General features: G+C 38.5%; 1 protein-coding gene across 1 annotated transcript in view; it reads left to right on the plus strand.

Annotated features, from left to right (window-relative positions):
* LOC124804984 (nonsense-mediated mRNA decay factor SMG5) overlaps positions 1-24,687 on the plus strand; it is a 277,769-nt gene that overhangs the window by 109,765 nt on the left and 143,317 nt on the right. The window contains exons 11-12 of the mRNA XM_047265375.1: positions 2,024-2,175; positions 21,266-21,439. Coding sequence (XP_047121331.1) covers positions 2,024-2,175; positions 21,266-21,439 — 326 coding nt within the window. The remainder of the gene's footprint in view (positions 1-2,023; positions 2,176-21,265; positions 21,440-24,687) is intronic.

The following is a 24,687-nucleotide window of genomic DNA, read 5'->3' on the forward strand; positions in this document are numbered from 1 at the left end:
ATATTGCAAGTGTTTCAGAGGTTGCAGGTGAAGGATTGGGAACTGCAGATGTTTACTCCAACTGCAATTCTTGTTAGTTTGGCTGAACATATGCCGTGCCTTCCTTGTAAGTCTCACTCCATCGTGTCCTGCATAGCTGTTGGTTGTTAAGTAATTTTGAATGAAGTATAATGACAATTCGCCATATACCACATGTAGAAGAGGGAATTTATTGGGAGAAGTGTTCTATCAGGCATACCAGAGAAACCTATAAACTCTTATTTGCTATTTATCACATAACGACACTGCAATTAACTCATGTTGCAAATAATACGACTTAAAATGTGTGTTCGCCAGCCAAAATTACTGCCTAATCTCACAGTTATTCTGCAGTCAGTGAAACCTTCTACTTTTTGATGACAAACACCAAACTTTTCCAGGACTTGTGATTATTGAGTGTTGGTCTATCATGGAAAATAGAATTAATTATTATAAAATTCCTGTAGAGTATCATTCCACAATTTGCTATATTTTGTCATTGCCAACTATGAAGCTACTTTATCCTTTCATTGTGTGACCTGTGTCCTCTCACTCGGAACTAGTTCTAACATTTCCGCATCTCCAAAAGTCTTGATTTCTGATCTCCTTGCTTTTGTATAAATTTGTGTTATCCATCCCCAGATATTGCTTTCCCAACTCAGTACAAACCTTTGTTACAGTTGCATGTAACCATACAGCGTATCCGTTAGTAACACAGTGTGACATCTTTCTTCTGTGGTCCTTCATTTGTTTGCACAAATATAAAACCGTGGGCGTTGTGTGAAGCAAACTGTCGGCAGCTTTGAAAGCGCACATGAAGTGATTATTACTTTGTTCAGTGCTTTGTGTACCAGATGAGTGTTGATATAACCTCCAATTTCAAGTATTTTCTTTTCTTGTAATGTTCAGTATAGTTCAGTATAGTATGGTCATTTTTGATGTTGTGTTGAAAAGTCTGTCAGCATTTGTTAATATCTCACAGGGGGTGCTCTGCCATCTCCAGTTTTCTTCATACTTGTACGATTTGAAAGTCAGTTTCCAAAGGAGTATGATGCAATTTTCAGACAAACTTGATAAAATTGTCTTTTTCAGGTTAGAAGATTCCAAACACTCTTAAGTACAAAATATGTTCAGGTTAATAGTAATGTTGCTGGTAGAAGAGGGCTTAGAGTAAAGATATTGTAAACATAAAGTCGTTGGTTTGAAGCTTGCTGGGAATAACTTTCGTGTTTAATTTTAATTCCATATATTATTAACAAATGGAAATGTTGACTAACAGATTTTTAATTAATATCTAATATGTAAAAATGATTATTTGTCTGTCAGTCTTCAATGTGTTGCTGCACCTTTCATCTGGTTGTGATGAAACTTAGGTGAGTTGTTGTGCACGTGGTGTTGAAGGCTTCTGAGGGAATAAAAACCACCTGTGTCCCGTAGGGATGAGGATGGGGATGAAAAGTGTGTGACAGCAGCATAACTCAGGAATTGTTGGGCAAATTTTGACCCAATTGTGTATATACATCACTCATTATTTGAACATATAAATGTGTCTGATTTGTATATGTGTGCCTACTTGGAAGTAAAAAGATTCATTGCAACACATACTGGGCATACAGTTTGAGAGATGAAGTAATCCCACCCCCTCCCCTTTAAAAAAATTGTATCATACTGATTTAGGATATTGATATCTGGGCACTGTCCTTCAAATTCTGTATTTATGAGAAACTTGAAAAGGCCAGAACATACCATGAGATCTCCTTATTTGATCTATGTTTTAAACATATTATTTATGTTCAGAAATTTGTAATCAGAAAATGGTAAAAAATTCAGTGATGAATAATAATTTGTTTTCTCTTTAAAGAGTTTGGTATTTGTTCTGTTTTCTGATATTCAACAACTTGCATCCTTAAAGAACATAGTTTGTAATCTTCAGCTGCCGTTATGCTCTTGTGTTTCTCTGTAAGCAGGAAATAGTTAATATTCTTTCTACATGCTGTATTTACAGAGAGAGAAGTACTTCGAGGGGCACAAGATCTGTACTTAAAGGTTCCTCTTCCAGAAGACATGCAATTACGTGGCCTGGGAGCCTTAAAAGAGGCTCATGGAGCACTGGATTGGGATTACTTCCGTTGGCACTCAATCAGCCCTAAGCAAGCAGTAAGTTATCCATTTTCATCAGTTTGTTTTAAAAAACAGGTCTAATTGTTATAAAATATTAGTGTGCTACTGTAGATCATTGCTGTCCCTCGCCTTAAATTGGACTTCTATCAGGGCTTAATACTGAGTGGTGTTTGTTTCTATCTTTTGCCCTCTCTGCTCTCCCTTTGGCTGTGATGTATGGGAACTCATTCTCTGGTTCATCCCAACCAGCATCAAGTTTATTTTCTTTACTTTCTTTGGTCTGTGGCAAAGGCTGTTATGCACTGATGTAACAGTTGTGTTATAGATAGCCATCATACTGGATAGTCCACCAATCAACTTGGTAAATGAAACATTTATAACATGTGACCTGAAGTCATCAGACCTTATGTTAGCTCCATGACTCACAGCCACTTCTATTCCATTTCTGCTGTAAGTATATACATTCCTGTTTTAGAATAAGGTTGCTACCAGTAACTTCTGCAATTTTTACTTCCAAATATGTTTTAAAAAACTGTTTTTTCATCTCCAGTCCAGTATTTTGTATGTATTAGAACACATTGCTTTGTTTTGAAAGTTTCATCTATCATAACAATGCAAAACTTAAGCATATGTGAGACGTGAGTGAATGTAGTTCCTGTATAGTGCAAATAGGATCCACAACACATCATTTTCACTTTCACTTTGCATCATATGGGACGTCTGTGTGTGTGTGTGTGTGTGTGTGTGTGTGTGTGTGTGTGTGTGTGTGTCAGAAACAAAAATAAATCAACCAACAAAAGATCTCCACGTGTTCCAAAACTACTGAAATAGAAAGAAAACAAAATTGAATGTAATTTTTCAGGTTTATTTATGTGGAAAATTGGAAAGAAACTGTGTAAGTTGTTTTTTGTGTGAGCAACTTTTATTAATGTGTACTTTACTGAAAAAATAAAAAGAAATTGCAAAAATGATGTTGTTGCGTGCTCCACTTCAAGGCCTAATTCACAAAAAATATCAGTAAATTTTTCACATTTCAGATGCATTCATATATTCTTAACTCCTCTGAACCAGACATATTTCGTTTTCTCTATTTACAGATTATGCCCACTCACGTACAACACACATATAATCAGTATTGAAAATGCATTCTAGCTCTACAAAATGAGACTGAGAATACATAATTAAGAAAGTGATTGATAACATATTCGTTCTGAAGAAGTACTTAATAAATACCAAGCGAGGTGGCACAGTGGTTAGCACACTGGACTCGCATTCGGGAGGACGACGGTTCAATCCTGCATCCAGCAATCCTGATTTAGGTTTTCTGTGATTTCCCTAAATCGCTGCAGGCAAATGCCGGGATGGTTTCTTTGAAAGGACAGGGCCAACTTCCTTCCCATCCTTCCCTAATACGATGAGACCGATGACCTCGCAGTTTGGTCTCTTCCCCCAAAACTACCCAACCCAACTTAATAAATGTGAATAACAGTCACACATGTGGCAAACAGGACAGTAAATCTGGGTGGAGTAGGTGACCAATTCAGCTTCTGCTAGCAACAAGTGTGTACCATGGGTATCACAGTGCCAGCAAAACCACCACTGCAAGTACTGACTAATATGTGAGCAGTTGGGTGTTGATCTACTTTGACTATACCACTGACTGATGACAGCACACCAGATTGCTCATGTGTTCAGTGCTGAACAAAACTTGAGCACTCGTAACATCACCCAACAGTGGTTTACAGAAGCACTGTACCCTACTTTTTCCAATTAAATGCCACAGTGTAAACAAATAAATGTGAAGACCAGATCAGTGGTTTTGGTTACTTAGAATATGAGAAACAGTTGTGTTTGCTCATGAGATACAGTACTTGTTGCTACACTAAAATTGTTTGTGGTAAAAGCTGCTAAACATTCTGTTTTGTAGTGAATAAGAATTCTAAGATTAATATCTCGTTTCTATCACACTTTGTAATTTTAAAGCAGGAGGCTTTTTTCTTTGGACTAAAATTAGAATTTTTAAAATCGTAAGCAAAAGTTCATAGTCTAGTTTCAAAATGTTATCAGTCTTTGATCATTGTAGAAACACAGCTCTTCTAGCTCTTCCTGGAGCTTTGTATTGGCAAAAAATTGTCATTTCTTTATTTTTTTTTTTCTGAAAATAAATTCTAGCTTAGTTTGTTAGTTGCATATTTTCACATGCAGTTCTACCCCTTTCGCTTCTATGGATGTATATACACGTCTCGCTACACCGTTCCTGAGGGCAGTTTGGGCAATAAGTGGTGTAAGTTCACAAACCTCTTGTCGACCCCTGTTCACGAGTCTGGGTATTTAGACCTTGGCCTCTCAATACATATATTCCTTACTGTCATTTCTTGTTAACAATATTAGTTTATTCCTAAGAATAAGCAGCTTTCACTCAGTTAATATTGGGCAGAAGTCAAACCTGCATTTGGATCGGACTTCTTTAACTCTTGTGCAGAAAGGTGTGCAGTGACTGCTGCATCCATTTCCAATAAGCAACCAGTAATCCATGCCAGTATAAGAATGTGAACTCAATATAATAACTAATATGGTGATAGCTTGGGAACACGTAACAGCAATACTGCATAATCTTGGGTAACATAAACATCTTTTTCTTTTCCTTTGTTTCATTCTGCCATTTCCTCAAAAATTGTTGTTAGAGTGAGTGTAAATAAAATATCTAGCTTTTACCTGCCACTGTTATGCTGTTACATGGTATTACCTACTTGACTTTCATAGGAATAACTTCTCCATTGAGCAGGTGTGAGCTCATATCAAATGTGGAGGCCCCTCTTGCCAAAGGATGTAGGACAGACCAGTGGTAGTACTAATAATAGTAGAAATGTCTTTGCATAAGAAGTATTAATGTAAGCACAGTAGAGTTCTTGATGCAACTGTCATAACCCCTCTCAGGTTCATGATAGAGGAACCTCCTGGTAGATCACATTTGTTTTCTTACAGGAAGCACATACGCAAGCAACCTGACAATTAGCTATTCCTTTGCTTCTGAATTCTTGGAACTGTGTGATACACACTCATTGTATATGAACACTTATATGTGAACTTGTATGTCACCTGATGTTAATCCAAATGAGTGACCAGTTACTATTTTGGCTATGAAATTTACTTTATTAGTTTTAGATTCTTTCAAAGCTGTTTTCAGAGGTGCATATTTGTTTCATTAGCGGTAACACTGCAAAAGTTAGCCACAGTGTTGACTGTTGCTCCATTCCTTTTTCATCTTGCTAATTTTGCTATAAAATTTATTGCAGCATCCATATTAATTAAACCTCTTTGCAAAATATCGAATATTTACATTATAGGTGTGGCTTTAGAAATAGTTTTTACAGATACTATGTATACAATTTAAAGATAGGCCAAAGTCACGAGTGCTGTTTTACCTCAACTATATGCGACTGCATATTTAAAAACAGAGATTAACAGTCTATACCACCTTTGAGAACTATGTTGTGAATGCAATCGTTACATATCATTGAAACAGTACAAATATCGCAAAGACAGCTGCACAGAATCGTGGGTACAGATTTGAATTAATCAATAAATTGCATAATAGCATTAACACAAAGTAACCTAAAATCAATAGTAATTATGTAAACATATCTCACACCATCACACCTGACTGTTAAAACTCAAATAAAAACAGTCTTGATTGCGTTTCAGGTTTTTTATTTGTACCGGTTTTGGCCCTTGTTTCATACCATCTTCAGGCTTTTCACCATCATTATGGCTGCTGGTGGTGGCAAACGGAGTGCTATCTCTAGGAGTATGGTTGTCACTGGTTTTACGGATCTCACTCTTGTCTGCTGCCATCGGCAGCCATAATAGTGGTGAAAAGCCTGAAGACTGTCTTAGGAAAGCGCCGAAACTGGTTCCTAGCAAACATAAAATCTGAAAACGTGGTTGAGACTGTTTTTATTTGATTTTTAGCATTTTATACCAATTGCTGTGCTCCAGTCACAGAATGCTCTCAAAAATTTTAAATATCTGACTGTACCTAAGAGACAGTGAAAAATATATGCTCATGCTGTTTAAGGTATTATTTCATAAAAGCTTTTGAACCTTCGTGCTATAGAAGAATTCTGAAGATTAGTTTGGTAGTTTGCGTAACTGATGAGGTGGTACTGGCTCAAGTAGGGGAAGAAAGAAATCTATGGCACAGCTTGATTGAAAGAAGGGATAGACTGGTAGCACACATCCAGAGGCATCAAAGAATTGTCAATTTAGTAATAGAGGGAAGCGTGAGGAGTAAAAATTGGGAGGGGGGGACCTTGACATGGGTACAGTGAGAAGGTTCAAATGGATGTGAGTTGCAGTAGTTATTCAGAGATAAAGAGGGTTGCATGGAATAGACTAGTGTGGAGAGCTGCAATCAAACCGACCTTCCAACTACAACACCAAATAAACTAACAGATATTTTCTGTAAAACCTGAAATTTTTCTCCTAGTAACAAACTTACTAAGTGTATTTATAATACTGCTATCACATAACCATCTATACAGTAAGTCTGGAGGTTTTTGTTTCATATAAACATATTCATTCCTCCCAGAATATTTTCCAGAATATAGCAATTTGAAGCTTGGAGTTGCCTTGTTGGCCAGTTGAATGTGAACACTGGACAAAGGATGGAGTGATGGATATTATTGTTCTAACTTTTAGTTAGAAAGATTGGTGAATGTTGCTTTTATAATTTGTACTCAAAAGTGTGTTACCACTAACACTTACAAGGGCATGCTGAAAAATGCTGCCTCTGCATTTTTTATATGAAAACTCTTAAAGCATTCTGTAAAACAAATGTTATTAACATTCTGCATCTTTGTGCTTCAAGTTGAAGTATTTTCCTCAGCTTAGTCACCCTGGCAACGAACACATTTTTCCCAGTGAGTGATCAGTTTGTTGATACTGCTACTGTAGAACATCTGACATTGTTGAGAGAGTTCCAACTTCACCTCTGGATGATAAATGCAGTAAACCCAAGGTGTCAGAATGTTGCAGATGTCGCAGTGATTATGTGTGGTATGGCATTGTCACGCTGAAGGAGAGGGTGTTTCATGTGTGGACAAACTCTTTCCATTCAAAACTTGATTACATCATGCTATTCCTCTTTCACTGACATAGTTACATTACACACCAACATATTACATGGTATGATTTGGAGCCTTCTACTGGCAGAGGGCTGCAGATATGTAGACTTTAAAAATAAAGGTGTGGTATGCTAATAATGTTTGTTTCATTTTAAAAGCTTTAAGAGTTTTCACATAAAAAAAGAGAGGCATTACTTTTCAACTTTTCATACATGTGCCGAATGTAATGATACATTTCCTGGTGAAGCCCAATTTGGAAACTTATTATGCATAAAAAACATTTTTGTAAAATAGAAAGTGCACTAATGCAATGATGTATTAGTGGGCTCGATTCTCCGGTGTTGCACCAACTGGTGGCAATTGTTTATTAATGAAAGCTAGGTAGGGATTGTTCCTGTTGTGTACAGATGCAGAGGGAATTGCCTGCCACTCATAAGGTAGTTGTGCTGTCCATGACCAGTACCCTTGGTTTTGTTTCAGCGACATTGGGGCACCTTGGGAGAATGCTTCGGAACCTATGCAACCTGTAATGTTGTGTGGCATTCATGATGCTGCTGTGCTTCCCAGGTGGCATATCCCAATTAGTTGATAGTTAATGGCAGTGACTGGCAAACAGTGGCAGGATTGAAAATCTGTGGCCAGGAGATGGAAAAGGTGCCCCCCCCCCCCCCTTATGCCGCAAAAACTGGTGTGAGACTTTGCCGGCTGCTAAAACTACATCCAAACCAGCACATGATGCCTCGCCCCTTGGGACTGAGGCCAGTCTTCTGAGAGTCCAGGCAGCTGATGGAGCGCCTCAGGGAAATAGCGTGCACTCTATTTGCTTTCTGAGGAGGAAGGTTTTGGTGGTGGTGTGTGTGGGGGGAGGGGGGGGGTTTCATTGCAGATGTGGGGAGAATGCTCTGCCAGCAACGAGTGAGCACACTGGCTACATCCAGCAGCAAATCGTAGCTCATGTTTTCACGAATGTTACCTATTGCATAGTTTCAGCTGATGCAGGATGGAAGCAGAGCTATTATTTTGTTGCATCATTCCCAGAACCGATCACAATCTTCTGATTTGGATCTGAATGGAAGGCTTAAGCCAGAGACTCAGATGATTATGTGATGGTTGTGGATGCATATTTGTCGACCTCTGCTATTGGGCAGAGATATATAGGACCCCCCTTAATAAGCCAGGCATGCACTACGTGCAGGAAACAGCTGCTAGGATAGCGGAGTATGTGTCGCATGCACTTGTTGTTGTTTGTTTTTTTTATAGAGAAATCCGTCCATAGGCCTGATAAGATGCCTCCTGAATCCAGAGAGAGTAGAATTTGTCTTAGCAGTTCAGAAAAAGAAAATGTTAATGTAGTAATAGTTAACTGCAGTAGCAACTGCAGAAAAGTCCCAGAACTAATCTCACTTATAACCAGTAACAGTGCCCACATAGCACTAGGGACAGAAAGCTGGCTGAAGCTTGAAGTTAATGGTAGTGAAATTCTAAACTGCGGCTGGAATGTTTATTGCAAAGATAGGTTGAATGCTGGTGGTGGAGGAATGTTTATAGCAATAAAAAAATATGATAATATCTAGCGAAATTATATAGATTCAGAATGCGAAATACTTTGGGTTGAGTGTAACAGGTGGATCAAACATCGTCATTGGATGCTTTTACAGACCCCCTGCCTCAGCAGGAGTAATGGTGGAACATTTGATGGGTAACTTTTTGCCTAAATTTTATGGTCGTGTTACAATTTTAGGTGGTCAGCAGGAGTAGTGGTGGAACATTTGATGGATAACTTTTTACTTAAATTTCCTAGTCATGTTACAGTTTTAGGTAGAAATTTTAAGTTACCAGCTATAGACTGGGAGATGCAAGTGATTAGAATGGGTAGTAGAGACAGAGAATCATGCAAAATTGTTCTAAGTGCCTTATCCGAAAATTACCATCACCCGTTAATCAGAGAAGCTACTTATGAAAATAACATCTTGGACCTGCTAGTGACAAACAGACCCAAACTTTTTACTCAATTAGCATAGAACAGTGAATTGGTAATTGTAAGGCCATTACAGCATCACTGAATATGACTGTAAATAGGAATACAAAAAAAGGAAGATCTTTCTGTTTAGCAAGAGCAACAAAAAAGAAATTGCAAATTATCTTACAAGTCATCACAAAAATTTTATTTCCAGTACTGACAATGTTGAGCACCAGTGGACAGAGTTCAAGAGCATCCTACAATATAGCTTAGGCGAGTATGTTGCAAGCAAAATTGTGAGGTATGGGAAAAATCCACTTTGGTTAGACAGCCATGTTAGAAAGCTATTATGGAAGCAAAGAGAGCACCATTGCAAATTTAAACATAGCCAAAGCCTCACAGACAAACAAATACTTAACAAAGCCAAAATTAGCATAAGGAGGACTATATGTAAAGTGTTCCATGAATACAAAAGTAAAACTTGTTATCTACCAAGTTGACCACAAATCCTAAGAAGTTATAAATCAGTAAATGATTTGAAGCCATCTGTCAAGACACTCTGTGATCATAAGGGCACTGAAACAGAGAATGACACAGAAAAGACCGAAATACTACACATCATCATCCAAAACTATTTCACAGAGGAAGATCACACTGGAGTTCCTACTTTAAATACTCTCACAAGTGACGAAATGACAGATATTGAAATAAGTTACTAAGGGATTTAAAAATAACTGACATTCCTCAACAGAGGGAAGGCTACTGGACATGATGGGATACCAGTTTGATTCCACACAGAGTATGCAAAATAACTTGCCTCTGTTCTAACAGCAGTGTATAATAGGTCTCTAGATGAGTGATCCTAATGATTGGAAAAAAGCATATGTCGTCCTGTTTTCAAGAAGATTGTCAAATAGATGCACATAACTGGTGCCCTATATCTCTGATGTGGGTCTGCTGTAAAATTTTAGAACATATTTTGTGCTCGCGTGTTATGATGTTTCTGGAGACCGAAAATCTCTTATGTAGGAATCAGCATGGGTTCCAAAAACAATGATTGTGTGAAACCCAGCTCGCTCTCTTGAAACCCATCTTGCTCTCTTTGTCCATGAGACGAAGAAAGCAGCAGATACAGATGCCCAGGCAGATTCTGTGTTCCTTGACTTCCAGAAGACATTCAATACAGTTCGACACTGCCACTTAATGAACAAAATAAGAGTGTACGGAATGTCAGAACAAGTGGATGATGGGATTTATACAGTATATATAAATGATGTGGTAGATAATGTCAGAAGTTCCATGAGGCTTTTCGCAAATGATGCTGTTGCTTACAGAGAAGTCGCAACAGCAGAAAATTGTAGTGAAATTCAGAACGATCTGTAGAGGATCGACATTCGTGCAGGGAGTGGCAATTGACACTCAACATAAACAAATGTAACGTATTGCAAATACATAGACAGAAAGACCCTCTGCCAGGCACTTAATTATGAACTGCAGAGTAATCATGTAGATGTAGGTATAGATGTAGAAGAACCACGTTGTGTGGTTACATAATTGCAGAAAAATCACTGGAAGCAGTTACTTCCATAAAATATCAAGGAGTATGTGTAGGAAGTGATTGGAAGTGAAGCAACTGCAAAAAATTGATGATTAGCAAGGCAGTTGCCAGACTGAGATTCATTGGAAAAATTTTCAGGAAATTAAGTCCATCTCAGCAAAGAAAGTAGCTTACAAAACACTCATTCGAGCAATACTTGAATATTGCCCATCAGTATGGGATCCACACCAGGTAGGACTGATAGAGGAAATACAGAAGATCGAAAGAAGAGCAACATGGTTTGTTAAAGCTTCATTTAGGAAGTGAGAAACATCATGGAAATGTTCATTTTACTCCAATGGCATACACTATGAGAGAGGCATTTTGTGTCACAGTATGGTCAACTGTTAAAAGTTTCAAGAGCATATGTTCCTAGAAGAGTCATCAAATGTATTGCTTCCTCCTACACACGGTATATCTTGTGGAAAGACCATGAACATAAAATTAGAGAGATTCGAGGTCACATGGAAGATTGCCAGCAGTCATCCTTTCTGCAAACTATTGATGCCTGGAGTAGGAAAAGGGGGAACTGACAGTGGTACACACAGTACCCACTGCCACACACCATATGGTGGTTTGTGGAGTGTAGATGCAGATGTAGAAGAATGATCTGTATAAGATACACAACACATTATGCAACATAGGACTCATCTGTGGAACCTAGCATCTTATAGGCTATGAGATGAGTTGCTGAATTTGGAGTGCTGCATCCTTGTTGCTATGACTCACATGCTTTAGCAGCAAAACAAAATACAACAGCATGCAAGTCCTATCTGTAAGCCTGAATTTATTCACTGAAACTAGTTCTGATGTAAAAAATGGAGAAGATCTAAGTTTGTTGTATGTTGCAATATCTGAAAGTTATTTGTTATACTACACGATAAAATGCAAACTACTTTCACAATATTGTCTGACATTCACAGTATTTTTTTTATTTTTTATTTTTTTTCATTGTTGAATATTTGAATTATCAACTTTTCTACAGTGAGTGACAGAATAATTTATCAATATATTAACAGTTACAATCTGGAGAAAGTAGACACAATGTGATGATCAGTCAGTAGCATGCTCTCTTCTTAAATTCTAGTGTGTGCTGCAGTTATTGTAGTGGAAAACTCCTCTAATGTCACTCTCGGAATCTGATTCTAAGTTGCTTTCTTCTGCACAGCTCAAGTTATCTCTTACATTCACCCAAGTTTCATCTGGCCACAATATACATTCGAACATCACATCCATGATTCTCCACATTTACACCTCTATGCAAAAACATTTGTCCTTCCCATGAATGTTTTACGGCCATTAATAACGGAAAGACTGAATCCTGTTTCTTTTTACCTCTGTGCACAATCAGAATTTGCTGCTTTTAAGAAGAACTTTTTTCAAAAGCTACACAAGCAGTTTTGAAAACATGGATTATTCCCTTCTCTTACAACAGTTATATAAAGGAAGACAAACAGCTCCTTTCTGGAAATTGTCCAAAGCTCAGTTGCTTCTTGCTCTGCTGCCTTTTCCCCAGTTTCTACAACCCTTTTCTGCCACTTTCATCACAATCTGTATTGTACTGTTCCTTCTCCTGTCATTACAACAGTGTATTTGTTTACTTTAAAACCTGTTGCAATGGGAAATAAAGAGCTTACTTTGCCCATTTTCGTTCTCAAAATACTCTCTCACTGAGAACACAAATTTGTGTGCTTTGCTATGTATTACGTTTTTCCTCTTCTGCCTCACGTAACATGTTGGGCTTTTGCCATACATCACATAGGACATGGTTTAAAATGAAATAGATGTGAATAAGTACTAAAAATATCATAAATAAAATGAACTGTGGACAAGACTTATAGCTAGGTAATGACAAATGTTGGCACTGTTTACATACAAGAAACTGTTATATGTAATGCATGTACTCGTTTGTTAATGCAGAATGGTAACATCGCTAGCACTACCTGCTGAAGCATCGTTTTATCTTTGGCTGGTTTCCTGTGGTTGGTAGGCAATGAAACAATGCTAGTTAGTTGTCAATACCAAAGACTTGGGTCTCAGACTATAGATCAGACATACATGTACATTTGTCTGCTAGCTAAAGCTCAGAAGTTGGTATAATGAGAACATTTTTATATGGCAGTTTAGGTGACAGTTGTTTTGAGCTGTGGTTGTGTCAAAGATAAGTAGAGCTTGGGCCAGGAACTCCAATCTCAGCAAACAATTGCATGGCAGGCATTACTGTTATGTTTTGTGTTGTGTGTTGCTTGTAGTTTTCTTCTCCTAATTTAAAATGAGTGAAGAGACTAATTTTGATCCATCACAAAGTTCGATTACGACTCTCTCAACCTTACGACTCTCACGTAGCAGTGATTGGTGATATCTGTGACCATGTTTCAATTCCGTTTTCACAGAAAAATGGAAAACTGGTGTAGGCTGCTACCGTGCGTGAGGGAGATGAGGTTTGTTTTCATTGACAGCTGACTGCTAGTTTATAGTGTCCACACTGCACTATAGTGTCTAGAAAACAAAACCTGTCAATATATTTTGACCACACTGAAAGTCTTCCCGTAATGTTCTAATAGAGCTACTTTCAGTTTTACTTCTATGCTAACTACCCCATTGTTTCTATTTGTAGTGTTATCAAGTATGAGTCGCATGGCTATGAATCATCGTGAAAGGTCAAAAACAATATTCTTCACATTTTGTAATTATTGAATTGGCTGGGAAAAGAAAACTAACATGGAGAAACACCTTTGATCAATGACACACTGTGTTCACAGTTCGGGAAATGCTGCTGCTCCCAACAAAAACAATCATTTGCTGAAAGTTTAAATAGAGACAAAAGAAGAAAAGTAGTAAAGACCATTTCGGAAAAAAACTGTTGAAGTTTTTGTAAAAACAAACTTCCCTACCAAAATGCTCCCCAATCGCCAGTTTGAGAAAAAAGTAAAGTCAAATAAAAAAATAGAAACCTGTCTTTTGAAAGCACAAAAAAGTTATATTCAGGCACATTGCATGACAACCTTTTAAATATATACTCCAAAAATATATACTAATTTTGTGAAAATAGATGCTACATTTTCAGGTCCCTATTTACAGATCTGCGTACCTGCATACAATGTGTTTGCTCTCATTCTCTTGTTGTTGTAACCTCCTTCTATTCAGATATCTCTCATGCACACCCATTTGAAGTATGCCACGATCCCTACCTTCATCTGGCGAGTATTTTGTGATGCCACGTTTATATTTTTACCATTCTCTCACATATCTGCCCCCCCCCCCCTCCCAAACATAATCCTTGAAATCTCCCTCCTCATTCCTTCTTCCAAATTTTTGTCCCATTTGCTCTGCCAAAGACAACCACTCACGCCAGGTGGGCCACAATGCTGAGAAAGTGTAGTTGTGTGTATGTGTGGGAGGGTGAATGAGGAGGAAGGGGTGGTTCCTCTCAAGAAGGATGCAACTTTCTGATCTAAGCTATCATGTTAGAGTTCTCCTCTATGTTCCTATTTACTACTCAAAATGTTCTGTATGCGGCAGGTGACTTGTTTTTCCTCATTGCATTGCTTAATCCCATCCAGAATTTTCCAGTATTGTGTCAGTACATAAAGAAGTGAGTTCAAAATTTTTGGGTACCCATACAATTAGAAACTTTGATTAACCACATCATGGAGATCATTTTAAACATTTAACTTCAGATATTCTTGCTCTGTGTGCGATTGCTCATTTTGGCAATGTCAATGTCTGGCTGTTGGCATACTTTGTATTTTTCCATTCATTAATTTCATGTAGAGTAACATTTCTGAGGATTCAGCACTTATACACAGTGCATATTTTGCTTGTAAATGAGTAGTAAGATTAACATATCATGTGCATCCCCAGAGTTCTTGTGGACAACCTGTTATTGTCTGTTACATAAACCATATAAGTTATCAGAGGACCAGGAATTTTGGACTGTATAATGGTTTGGATCCATTTGGATTGCAGTGAATGACGGTGTGTGTTAGAGAATCACTTACTATTCAGAATTAAGTTTACATTCAAAAAACAAGATATACATCTTCGTTGTTGAGCATACAGGACATGTGGGCCGAAAGCTACAACAGCTGACAGACTAAGTCGGATTCACTATTGTTCTCAAGCTCACTGAGGTGAGTGTACTGTTAGGTGCCCTTGGAGGGGTGGCCTTATGGTCATTGTTGCTCAGGTATGTATACCTCCAGAGAGGGAAGCACTGTTCAGTGCCTTGGTCAAATGTAGTGATTGATCACACCATCTGTGAAAGAAGTATTTATTTATTTTGAAAATAATGCAAGTGACACAAAGTCCAGCTGAAGCAAGCATAAAAGACAACACATGGAAATCCACATATCATTGTGTCTTTACACCAAACATTCTGTTAACACATAGAACCACATAAAAAAAATGAGTGGGGGAAAAAAAAGAAGATTAAATAGACTGAGTCTGCTGCAAGTTATACAAAGAACAAAGAAAAGAAAACATACAACTTAAAAAATACAAATTCACTTTTCACATATGTATAACTTCACTCAGTAAAGGACATGGCTTGCAGGTTGGCCTGTTGAAAACCCTGTGTGGTGTGGAAATAGTTGCCACTCGGACTATGCCTTTGTGCCCAGTGTGTACTCTTTCAGTGACATCCAGCTTCCAGCATAAGGGTGGCAGGTTGGCCTCTCTTACTACAACCAATACACAAGGCTGCATATTCTGAATGGGGACCGTCCACTTGGATCCCTGCTGTAGATGATATAGGCAGTCAGATGGCCATTGCCACCAAAGAATATGGAGCCCTTGCTACTGTAGTTCCCACATTGTGAGCAAGCTCAGACTGGTTGTACCTAGATCTGCATGAGGGTTACTTGTATTTTGCAGTTCCAGTCATAAAATGACCTGGAGTGATGACTTGGGGTTAAGTAGGTTTCCAAGATATTGGCGAGAGAGGAGCAGGATAGTTGAAGCAAGCCTCAGTTTGGCAGGTCAGGGTTGTCAGTTCTTCGAATGTTGGACGTGTGGTTCCCATCATTAGTCATAAGTGATACTTGAGTACTTGACTCCTGCTTCCCATATCCTGCCAAAGTACGGCGGTGCTGGAAGAATGAAGTAACAATTGATGCTTCTTCATTTTGGGTTTGTTCTGCTAATGCAGACACCACCTGAGATGCAGAAATATTACAGATGTGTCTAAGTACAGCCCATGAAGTGACATCTTCTTTAAGCCAGGCTTGTCCCTCCTACCACAGGCTGTATTCTTGCAAGTTTGCAGGAGACACTCGCTGCAGTGTATGATGAGCTGGGTTCCTTACTGTACGTATAATTCCATAATGTGACTGTTGTGATTTCCTGTGTCTCTGGCACAGGATTCCCCACAAATGTCTTTTTATCTCCTCATGGACACTGTATACTTTCCTTCATCTTCAGTTGTCTCGCTCATCTCTGTTCAGTCTATGAGAAGTGTTTGCTGCATTGTGCAAAGAATCATATTATGGGCTTGGCTCTTCGCAAAATATAAGGTGGGTGATGAATCTGCCTATGGAATCTTTTGACATTTGTTCCACAAAGTGTGCTTTGTACTGTTCCTCTTCTTTCACTGCTGTAGATTAGATTAGATTAATACTTGTTCCATAGATCATGAATACGACACTTCGGAATGATGTGGAACATGTCAGGTTAATAAAAGATGTCTGTACAAGATATTACATTACACAAAAAATTGCATGACACTAATGTTTAAGTTTTTTTTCCCTTAATTTATATCTAAAAATTCAGCCAATGAGTAGAAGGAGTTGTCATCTAGAAATTCTTTTAATTTATTTTTAAATGTTAGTTGGCTATCTGTTAGGCTTTTGATGCTGTTTGGTAGGTGACCAAAGACTTTTGTGGCAGCATAATTTACCCCTTTCTGTGCCAAAGTCAGATTTAACCCTGCATAGTGAAGATCATCCTTTCTCCTGGTGTTATAGCTATGCACACTGCTATTACTTTTGAACTGGGTTGGATTATTAACAACAAATTTCATAAGTGAATATATATACTGTGAGGTTACTGTGAGGATCCCTAGATCCTTAAATAGATGTCTGCAGGATGACTGTGGGTGGGCTCCAGCAATTATTCTGATTACACGTTTTTGAGCAATGAATACTTTCCTACTCAACCATGAATTACCCCAGAATATGATGCCATACGAAAGCAGTGAATGAAAGTAGGCATAGTAAGCTAATTTGCTGAGATTCTTATCACCAAAATTTGCAATAATCCTAATAGCATACGTAGCTGAACTCAGACGTTTCAGCAGACCATCAATGTGTTGCTTCCAGTTTAACCTCTCATCAATGGACACACCTAAAAATTTTGAAAATTCTGCCTTAGCTATAGACTTCTGTTCAAAGTCTATATTTATTACTGGAGTTGTGCCATTTACTGTACAGAACTGTATATACTGTATTTTATCAAAATTTAAAGAGAGTCCATTTGCTGAGAACCACTTAATAATTTTGTGAAAAACATCATTTACAATTACATCACTTATTTCTTGGTTTTTGGATGTTATTACTATACTTGTATCATCAGCAACAAGAACTAACTCTGCATCTTCATCAATGTGGTATGGTAAGTCATTAATGTATATCAAGAACAGTAAAGGACCTAAGACCGAACCCTGTGGGACCCCATACTTGATAGCCTCCCCAGTTTGAGGAATCAGCTGTTGTTTTAACATTACATGAACCACTTATTTCAACTTTCCGCATTCTTTCAGTTAAGTATGAATTAAACCATTTGTGCACTGCCCCCCTCAAACCATAATGATTTAGCTTATCTAAAAGAATTCCATGATTTACACAATCAAAGGCCTTTGAGAGATCACAAAAAATACCAATGGGTGATGTCTGGTTATTCAGAGCATTTAATATTTGATCAGTGAAAGCGTATATAGCATTTTCTGTTGAAAAGCCTTTCTGAAAACCAAACTGACATTTTGTTAGTACTTTATTTTTACAAATATGGGAGGCTACTCTTGAACACATTACTTTCTCAAAAATTTTTGATAGAGCTGTCAGAGAAATTGGGCGGTAGTTGTTGACATCCGACGTATCCCCCTTTTTATGCAATGGTTTTACGATGGCATATTTCAGTCTATTGGGGAAAACACCCTGCTCCAAAGAGCTATTACATACGTGGCTGAGAATCCTACTTATCTGTGGGGAACAAGCTTTAAGTACCTTGCTGGAAATGGAATCAATTCCGTAAGAGCTTTTACTTTTCAGTGAGTTTATTATTTTACTGATTTCAGAGGGAGAGGTTGGTGAATTATAGTTGTTTCAAACTGCACAGGTATGGCCTCTTCTATTAGTGGCCTTGCCTCTTCTAGTGAAGATCTAGATCCTATTTTCTCCACAACATTTAAAAAATGATTATTGAAAATATTTTCAATTTCTGATTGTTTGTTAGTACACTTGTCATTCAGTTTTATGGCACTAAAATCTTCCTGTGCTCTTGGTTGCTCTGTTTCCCTTTCAATAATATTCCAAATTGCTTTAATTTTATTATCAGAGTTACTGATCTCAGACATGATACACATGCTTATGGACTTTTTAATAACTTTTCTTAATACCGCGCAATAGTTTTTATAATATTGAACAATTTCGGTGTCAGTACTCCCTCTTGTTGTTCGATACAGTTCTCTTTTATGGTTGCAAGATATTCTTATTCCTTTAGTTAGCCAAGATTTTTTATGTTTTCTTGGAATTATGTTTAACTGTTTTCTTGGGAAAACAATTTTCAAATACTCTTAAAAATGTATCGTGAAATAAGTTATATTTCAAGTTTGTACTTGATGTAATTCTTACATCTCCCAGAGTTTCATGAGTTTGAATGTCGTGTCAGTTTTTACACAATCGACTGCTGCGATGAAGTTATGTGCTCTGCTGTTTGATACTGGCCTGATATGGAATAACTAACTTAGTTCTGTCTCCTGAAGTGTGGGATGATCAGCCCATATGGAGATAGTCCTTACCGGACAAGATTCTGCTCCTAGCAGTACGTCCATCTCGCCAGGTGACCAAAACTCTGGATCAGCTAGTTGTGTATTTGGCAAGTTCCAACTGGGATCAACTATTTGTTCTGGCAAGATGTATGTTATGTTTGGCAAAACTAAATATTGACAGACAACATGAAGTTTCTTATGCCGGGCCCATTTGTACAGAGACATGGTGTTCTGTTTCTGAGAGGGTTGCACCTACTCAATGAATTGGCACCCTGCTGTGCCACCTTTGAAGGCTGAGGTGTTTTGCCCATGCTTCCAATGTGAAGCATGACTGTGACCCAGAATCTAATAAAGTACGAGAAGTCTGCCTTTTGCCACTGTTGTCTTGCAGCTTAATTCTTGCAGTATAAGAAGCACTCAATTGCCTGGGCTGACCTTCAGTGAGTAATAATGTTATAAACTTGACTGACATTTATCATTGTGTTTGTATGGCTTTTCACTTGGACAGTCATTCCTTGTTCCATATTGTGCATGCAGTAATGTATAGTGTCATTTACCACAGGTATGGTTGCTAATGACTTTGTGGTTAGAAGTCCTGTGATCACTCTTCAGACAATTGTAACAAAGTTGTTGTGCATCACAATTGGTTTGCATTCGCTACATGTAGCTTGTCTGAATTTCCTACATTTCTGCAATACAGGAAACTGGTAGTACATGACACATACAGCAGTAGTAGCAATGTAAATCTTTTCTCAAAAGCCCGAACTACTGTATATTGGAGGTATTATGATGTTTATTACTGGGTATACCGTGATGTGTTGTGTCTCGACAGTTTATAATGAGTTGCATTTGTTTTCAAGAAAAGCATACGTTTCTTTGAATGTTGGAAAGCCGTTCAAACTCAGATTGGCTTGAGACTTTGCTCTTACAGACTGTTCAGCCCTTTCTATAAGGAGCATTGATGTAATTATGTCTTGCAAAGAGTTATCTAGACGTAATGCCATCAGCGCATGCACATTGCTTGAAGCCTTGTCAGTGGTGCATGGAGTTTACGTGCACATGAATTTGTCATTGACCGTGGTGTTAAGTTTATTTAAATGCGGCAGTGCAATCAGCTGAAGATTGTTTTAGCTGTTGCAAACCAAATGTAGTGTTAGTCATCAGAAGATAAGCAGTAGATTATGTGCTTTGCCTGTTAATGAACTAAGCAAATGGCGATACTTAGCAGTGTCCTCTAATTCCGCGTTATTTATGACGATACTCACAGATGTCTTCCAAAAATGCCCGAATTGTGTTACATCACCATTAAATGACAGCACTTTTATGGTAGGCAGCTTGATGCTATATTTCAGTGCCCTCAAGGCAAATCCAGAATTTGACAAAACCTTGTCAGCTGCATTAGCATGATTAATCTGAATTGCTGCACATTTTTTAAAATTATTATTATTATTATTATTACTACTTTTCTTTGAGATTTCAAAACCCATATATTCGAAGATTCCTCTGCCCTCAGCATGTACATAATATTCAAAGTGCTTTAACAACTGTGAGGCTTGCTTTTGCCATTGAGCATGTGGTAATATGTTTCTTTCTTAAAGCTTTATTCATCATGGAAAGATAGCATATCAGACAACAGCAGAAGCAGCAGTTGTCCAACACAGTCTGGCTTGAATGTACCAAAATGCTAGTGTCCACAGATGAAAATGCAATGATATGTTTGCTTTCACAAAACAAACTAAACATATCCACTGTTTAGCATTCAGGGCATCGGGCCAAGAGATATGATAGCCAACTGGCCAAGCCCCGTTCAGTTCTGTTCTCACCACTGCAGACGCACGTGTGCCATTAGGTGCTCTCGCAGGGTTGGTCTGCTGGTCATTGTTGCTCAGACACAAACAATTTCTGAGAGGGCAGCACTGTCCAGCTGCTCGGTTGAATGTGACAACCGAACATGACCAACTAAGCAGCTATTCATACTGAGGAGTCTTCCAGTTCATTCACAGTCAATCACAAAAAAAAAAAAAAAAAACTGCTATAGTATTTGTAAATATAAAACTAGGAATGAAAATTATCTGTTGTGACTTAACAGTATCTCATCACAGACAAAAGTGAACCATACAGAAATTTGACCACCTCCCCAATTTAATATTTTTGATTAATTTTGATATAAGTAAAAGTTACCCATATTCATTAAATTGCCATATTGTCCCTGAAAAAAGAATTGTTTTTATAAACCAGTTCTACTTCTTAGCTAGGTGACATGTACACCATCCACAAACAGGCGTTTTAGTAAAATAGAGAAGTTGTCTGTTGCCAACACACCTGAAAAATGTTTGCATCTGTTGGCTGTGGACATCTATTGAATTTGTACATCTGCCAAAATGCTGTTTCATAGTATCATTACCCTAATCTTCTGGTGTCACTTATTATGCTATTACATGAAGATCATTTGTTCACAGTCACTCCTGCGAGCATATAAACTGGCCAGTTTTGGCCGATATTTAGCAACAATCCCAGAGACTGGAGTGAGTTACGATTCAGCCTCTGGTCTCTTGCGAATATCAACTGCGGAAGATATCAATGAAGAAGGTGAACAACCAGATGTGGAAGAAGGGGTGGATGTAAACAATGTGGTATGTACATATCCAGTTTCTACATAGTTTCTAGCATGACTTGAAGACAGTATTAAACATCAAAAATATACGAGGACTGTTCAATAAAGAATGATCATAATTTTGTTTTTGACAACATACCTTTACTCATCCTCATAACTTTGATAGTCCTTCTCAAAGTAGTCTCCCATGAATGTGATGCACCTGTCCCAGCATTTCTGCCAGTCTTCAAATACATGTTGGAAACCATTTTTTGAGAGGTCCTTCAAAATTGCCTTCACCACTGCTTCTGATGATTGATAATGCCTCCCACGAATGCGTTTCTTCATGTTAGGGAAAAGAAAAAAAAAAAGGTCACATGGGGCTGAATTTGGACTATAGGGAGGGTGAGGGATGCACTTCACGTTGATTTTTGTAAGTTATTCGGAAATGCCTTCACAAAAGAAGACGATGTAAATATTCCAGAATTTGAATCGAGAACAGCTGCCAACATGTATAACGTAGTAGTGAATATCCACGGAGTAGTGAAGCAACTTAAATAACTTAATAAAAGTAAGTCTTTTGGTCCCGACTGTATACCAATTAGGTTCCTTTGGGAGTATGTTGATGCATTAGCTCCAAACTTAAGAATCATATACAACCGTTCGCTCGACGAAAGATCTGTACCCAAAGACTGTAAAGTTGCACAGGTCACACCAATATTCAAGAAAGGTAGTAGGAGTAATACACTAAATTGCAGGCCCATATCGTTAACATCGATATGCAGCAGGATTTTAGAACATATATTGTGTTCGAAACATAATGAATTACCTCGAAGGAAATGGTCTATTGACACACAGTCAACATGGGTTTAGAAAACATCATTCCTGTGAAACACAACTAGCTCTTTATTCACGTGAAGTGCTGAGTGTTATTGACAAGGGATTTAAGATCGATTCCATATTTATGGATTTCCAGAAGGCTTTTGACACTATACAACACAAGCAGCTCATAGTAAAATTGCATGCTTATCGAATATCGTCTCAGTTATGTGACTGGATCTGTTATTTCCTGTCAGAGAGGTCACAGTTCGTTGTAATTGACAGAAGTCATCGAGTAAAACAGAAGCGATTTCTGGCGTTCCCCAAGGTAGTGTTATAGGCCCTTTGCTGTTCCTTATCTATATAAACGATTTGGGAGACAATCTGAGCAGATTGATAAGGAGACAATCTGAGCAGATAGATAAGGAACAGCAATGTGCCTATAACACTACCTTGGGGAATGCCAGAAATGTAAAGGATCATAACCTATAGAAAGTGTTATTACCTTGTTGTCACTGTCTATTGGTTCACATTGATGTAACAGACTCTTGTACCATGGGAGCACGTGTTCCAGCATTGTTATCTTTGTAGTTTCCAAATCCAAACTCGCTTCTTTAAAAGGGGTTAGAAAAGCAACGACGTCTCGTATGCACCCTTCTTGGAAGGTTTCTAAGAGTGTCGATTGCCCCTGGGATTCTAGTAGGTCTCGAATATCGTCGATTTGACTTATGACGGAATTGAGAATTAACAGTATACTGTTCCACCGAGTTACAGCTTCTTGCTTCACAGAGTGCCGCAGACGCCCCAAGTGACCCGATCTCTTCAAATAGCCTACTGTAGCTCTTGCTGATAGTAGACACGACAGGATTTCAGGGGCTTCGTCTTCTAAAAATGTCTCTTGAAAATGTGTGATGAAGCGCAGTCATCAAGCAGTGATCAAAGCAAGGCAAACGGTTGTAAGATTCAAGTGCCTTCTTCATATTAGCTACTTGCTCGGTGACAAAGTAACGTTTCGTAAGATCATTCTTGTTAATTCCTACCTCAATCATCCGCTCTTCGATTTCGTTCCGTATGTTCTCTCCTGTCTTAGGTACATTCAGAAACTAGCTGCCACTCATCATTCACATAATGCGACGTCATAGTCAAAAAAATTCTCTTCTTGTAGTTATCAGACCACAGATCAGTGTCTAAAGCGCACATTTTGTTCTTTAAGGCACATATTAGCTTGGGCACCATTGTCCCCCCGTATTTTGTCTGCCTTTTCTTTAATATGCCGCAATACAGTGGTAGGGTGCGGAAGAACATCTTCTATACTGACTTTGCCGTAAGTGGCGCCAAGCCAATCTTACTACAAGTATTTAACGGTAGCAAATCTATTCCACTCAGATCGACCAACCTATCGACAACAACTTTCTTTATGTTACTTGGTACTGCAAGTGGCCGGTGGACTTCTGCTCCACATTTACTTTTGCAGTGCCGAATCATACCTGTTGTGCATGACTGGTACAGAAGTATGGTATCACGTGTGGTCATTGCACGAAACCAGCAGAAGCCTGCGTGATAGGATCCACTACAAGTGCCAACGATTTCCAAGCTTCAATTTTCTCCTCCTCTTCCGACTTGTCTTTCTTCTTCAGGACTAATGAGCTGCTCCTAATTCTCACCATAATACTCCTCTTTGTTTCATGAATGGAACGTTTATGACCTATACTTGGTTTATCCATAACGCTGTCTGCGTTGCACAAAGCCAGGTCGTCAACTGCGTTTACACACGGTTTCTAATGCGATTCGGCACTGTAGAGCGCACGGCGGTTGTACTGTCACCGGCCAAGATTGTGAGTACACTCGAGTGCCCGGCAGTGTTCGACAGTGCAACCGATAACTGAGAGGTGGCGGACAACCGGCCACATGGTGCATTAGACGGCCGCAGCCGTATCGCAGCGTGGGCCTTTCCCAGACGTCGAGCAGTGGCGCGAAATGGGAAATGCTCGAGCGGTTGTTTTCATCGAAATGCAGAGCTCTGTGACTGAGCACATCGAAAAAGTTCAAAGAAAGGCAGCATGTTTTGTATTATCGCGAAATATGGGAGAGAGTGTCACAGAAATGATACAGGATTTGGGATGGACATCATTAACAGAAAGGCATTTTTCGTTGCGATGGAATCGTCTCACGAAATTCCAATCACCAACTTTCTCCTCCACATGCGAAAATATTTTGTTGATACCAACTTGCATAGGGAGGAACGATCACCAAGATAAAATAAGAGAAATCAGAGCTCGTACGGAAAGATATAGGTGATCATTCTTCGCGCACGCTATACGAGATTGGAATAATAGAGAATTGTGAAGGTGGTTCGGCGAACCCTCTGCGAGGCACTTAAATGTGATTTGCAGAGTATCCATGTAGATGTAGATAGAACAACATTGGCAATATGCTGCATGGAAATGTGGTCGTTTGCGCTTGATATGG

The sequence above is a fragment of the Schistocerca piceifrons genome, chromosome 7 (assembly GCF_021461385.2).
Source record: "Schistocerca piceifrons isolate TAMUIC-IGC-003096 chromosome 7, iqSchPice1.1, whole genome shotgun sequence".
Classification (NCBI taxonomy): Eukaryota; Metazoa; Arthropoda; class Insecta; order Orthoptera; family Acrididae; genus Schistocerca; species Schistocerca piceifrons.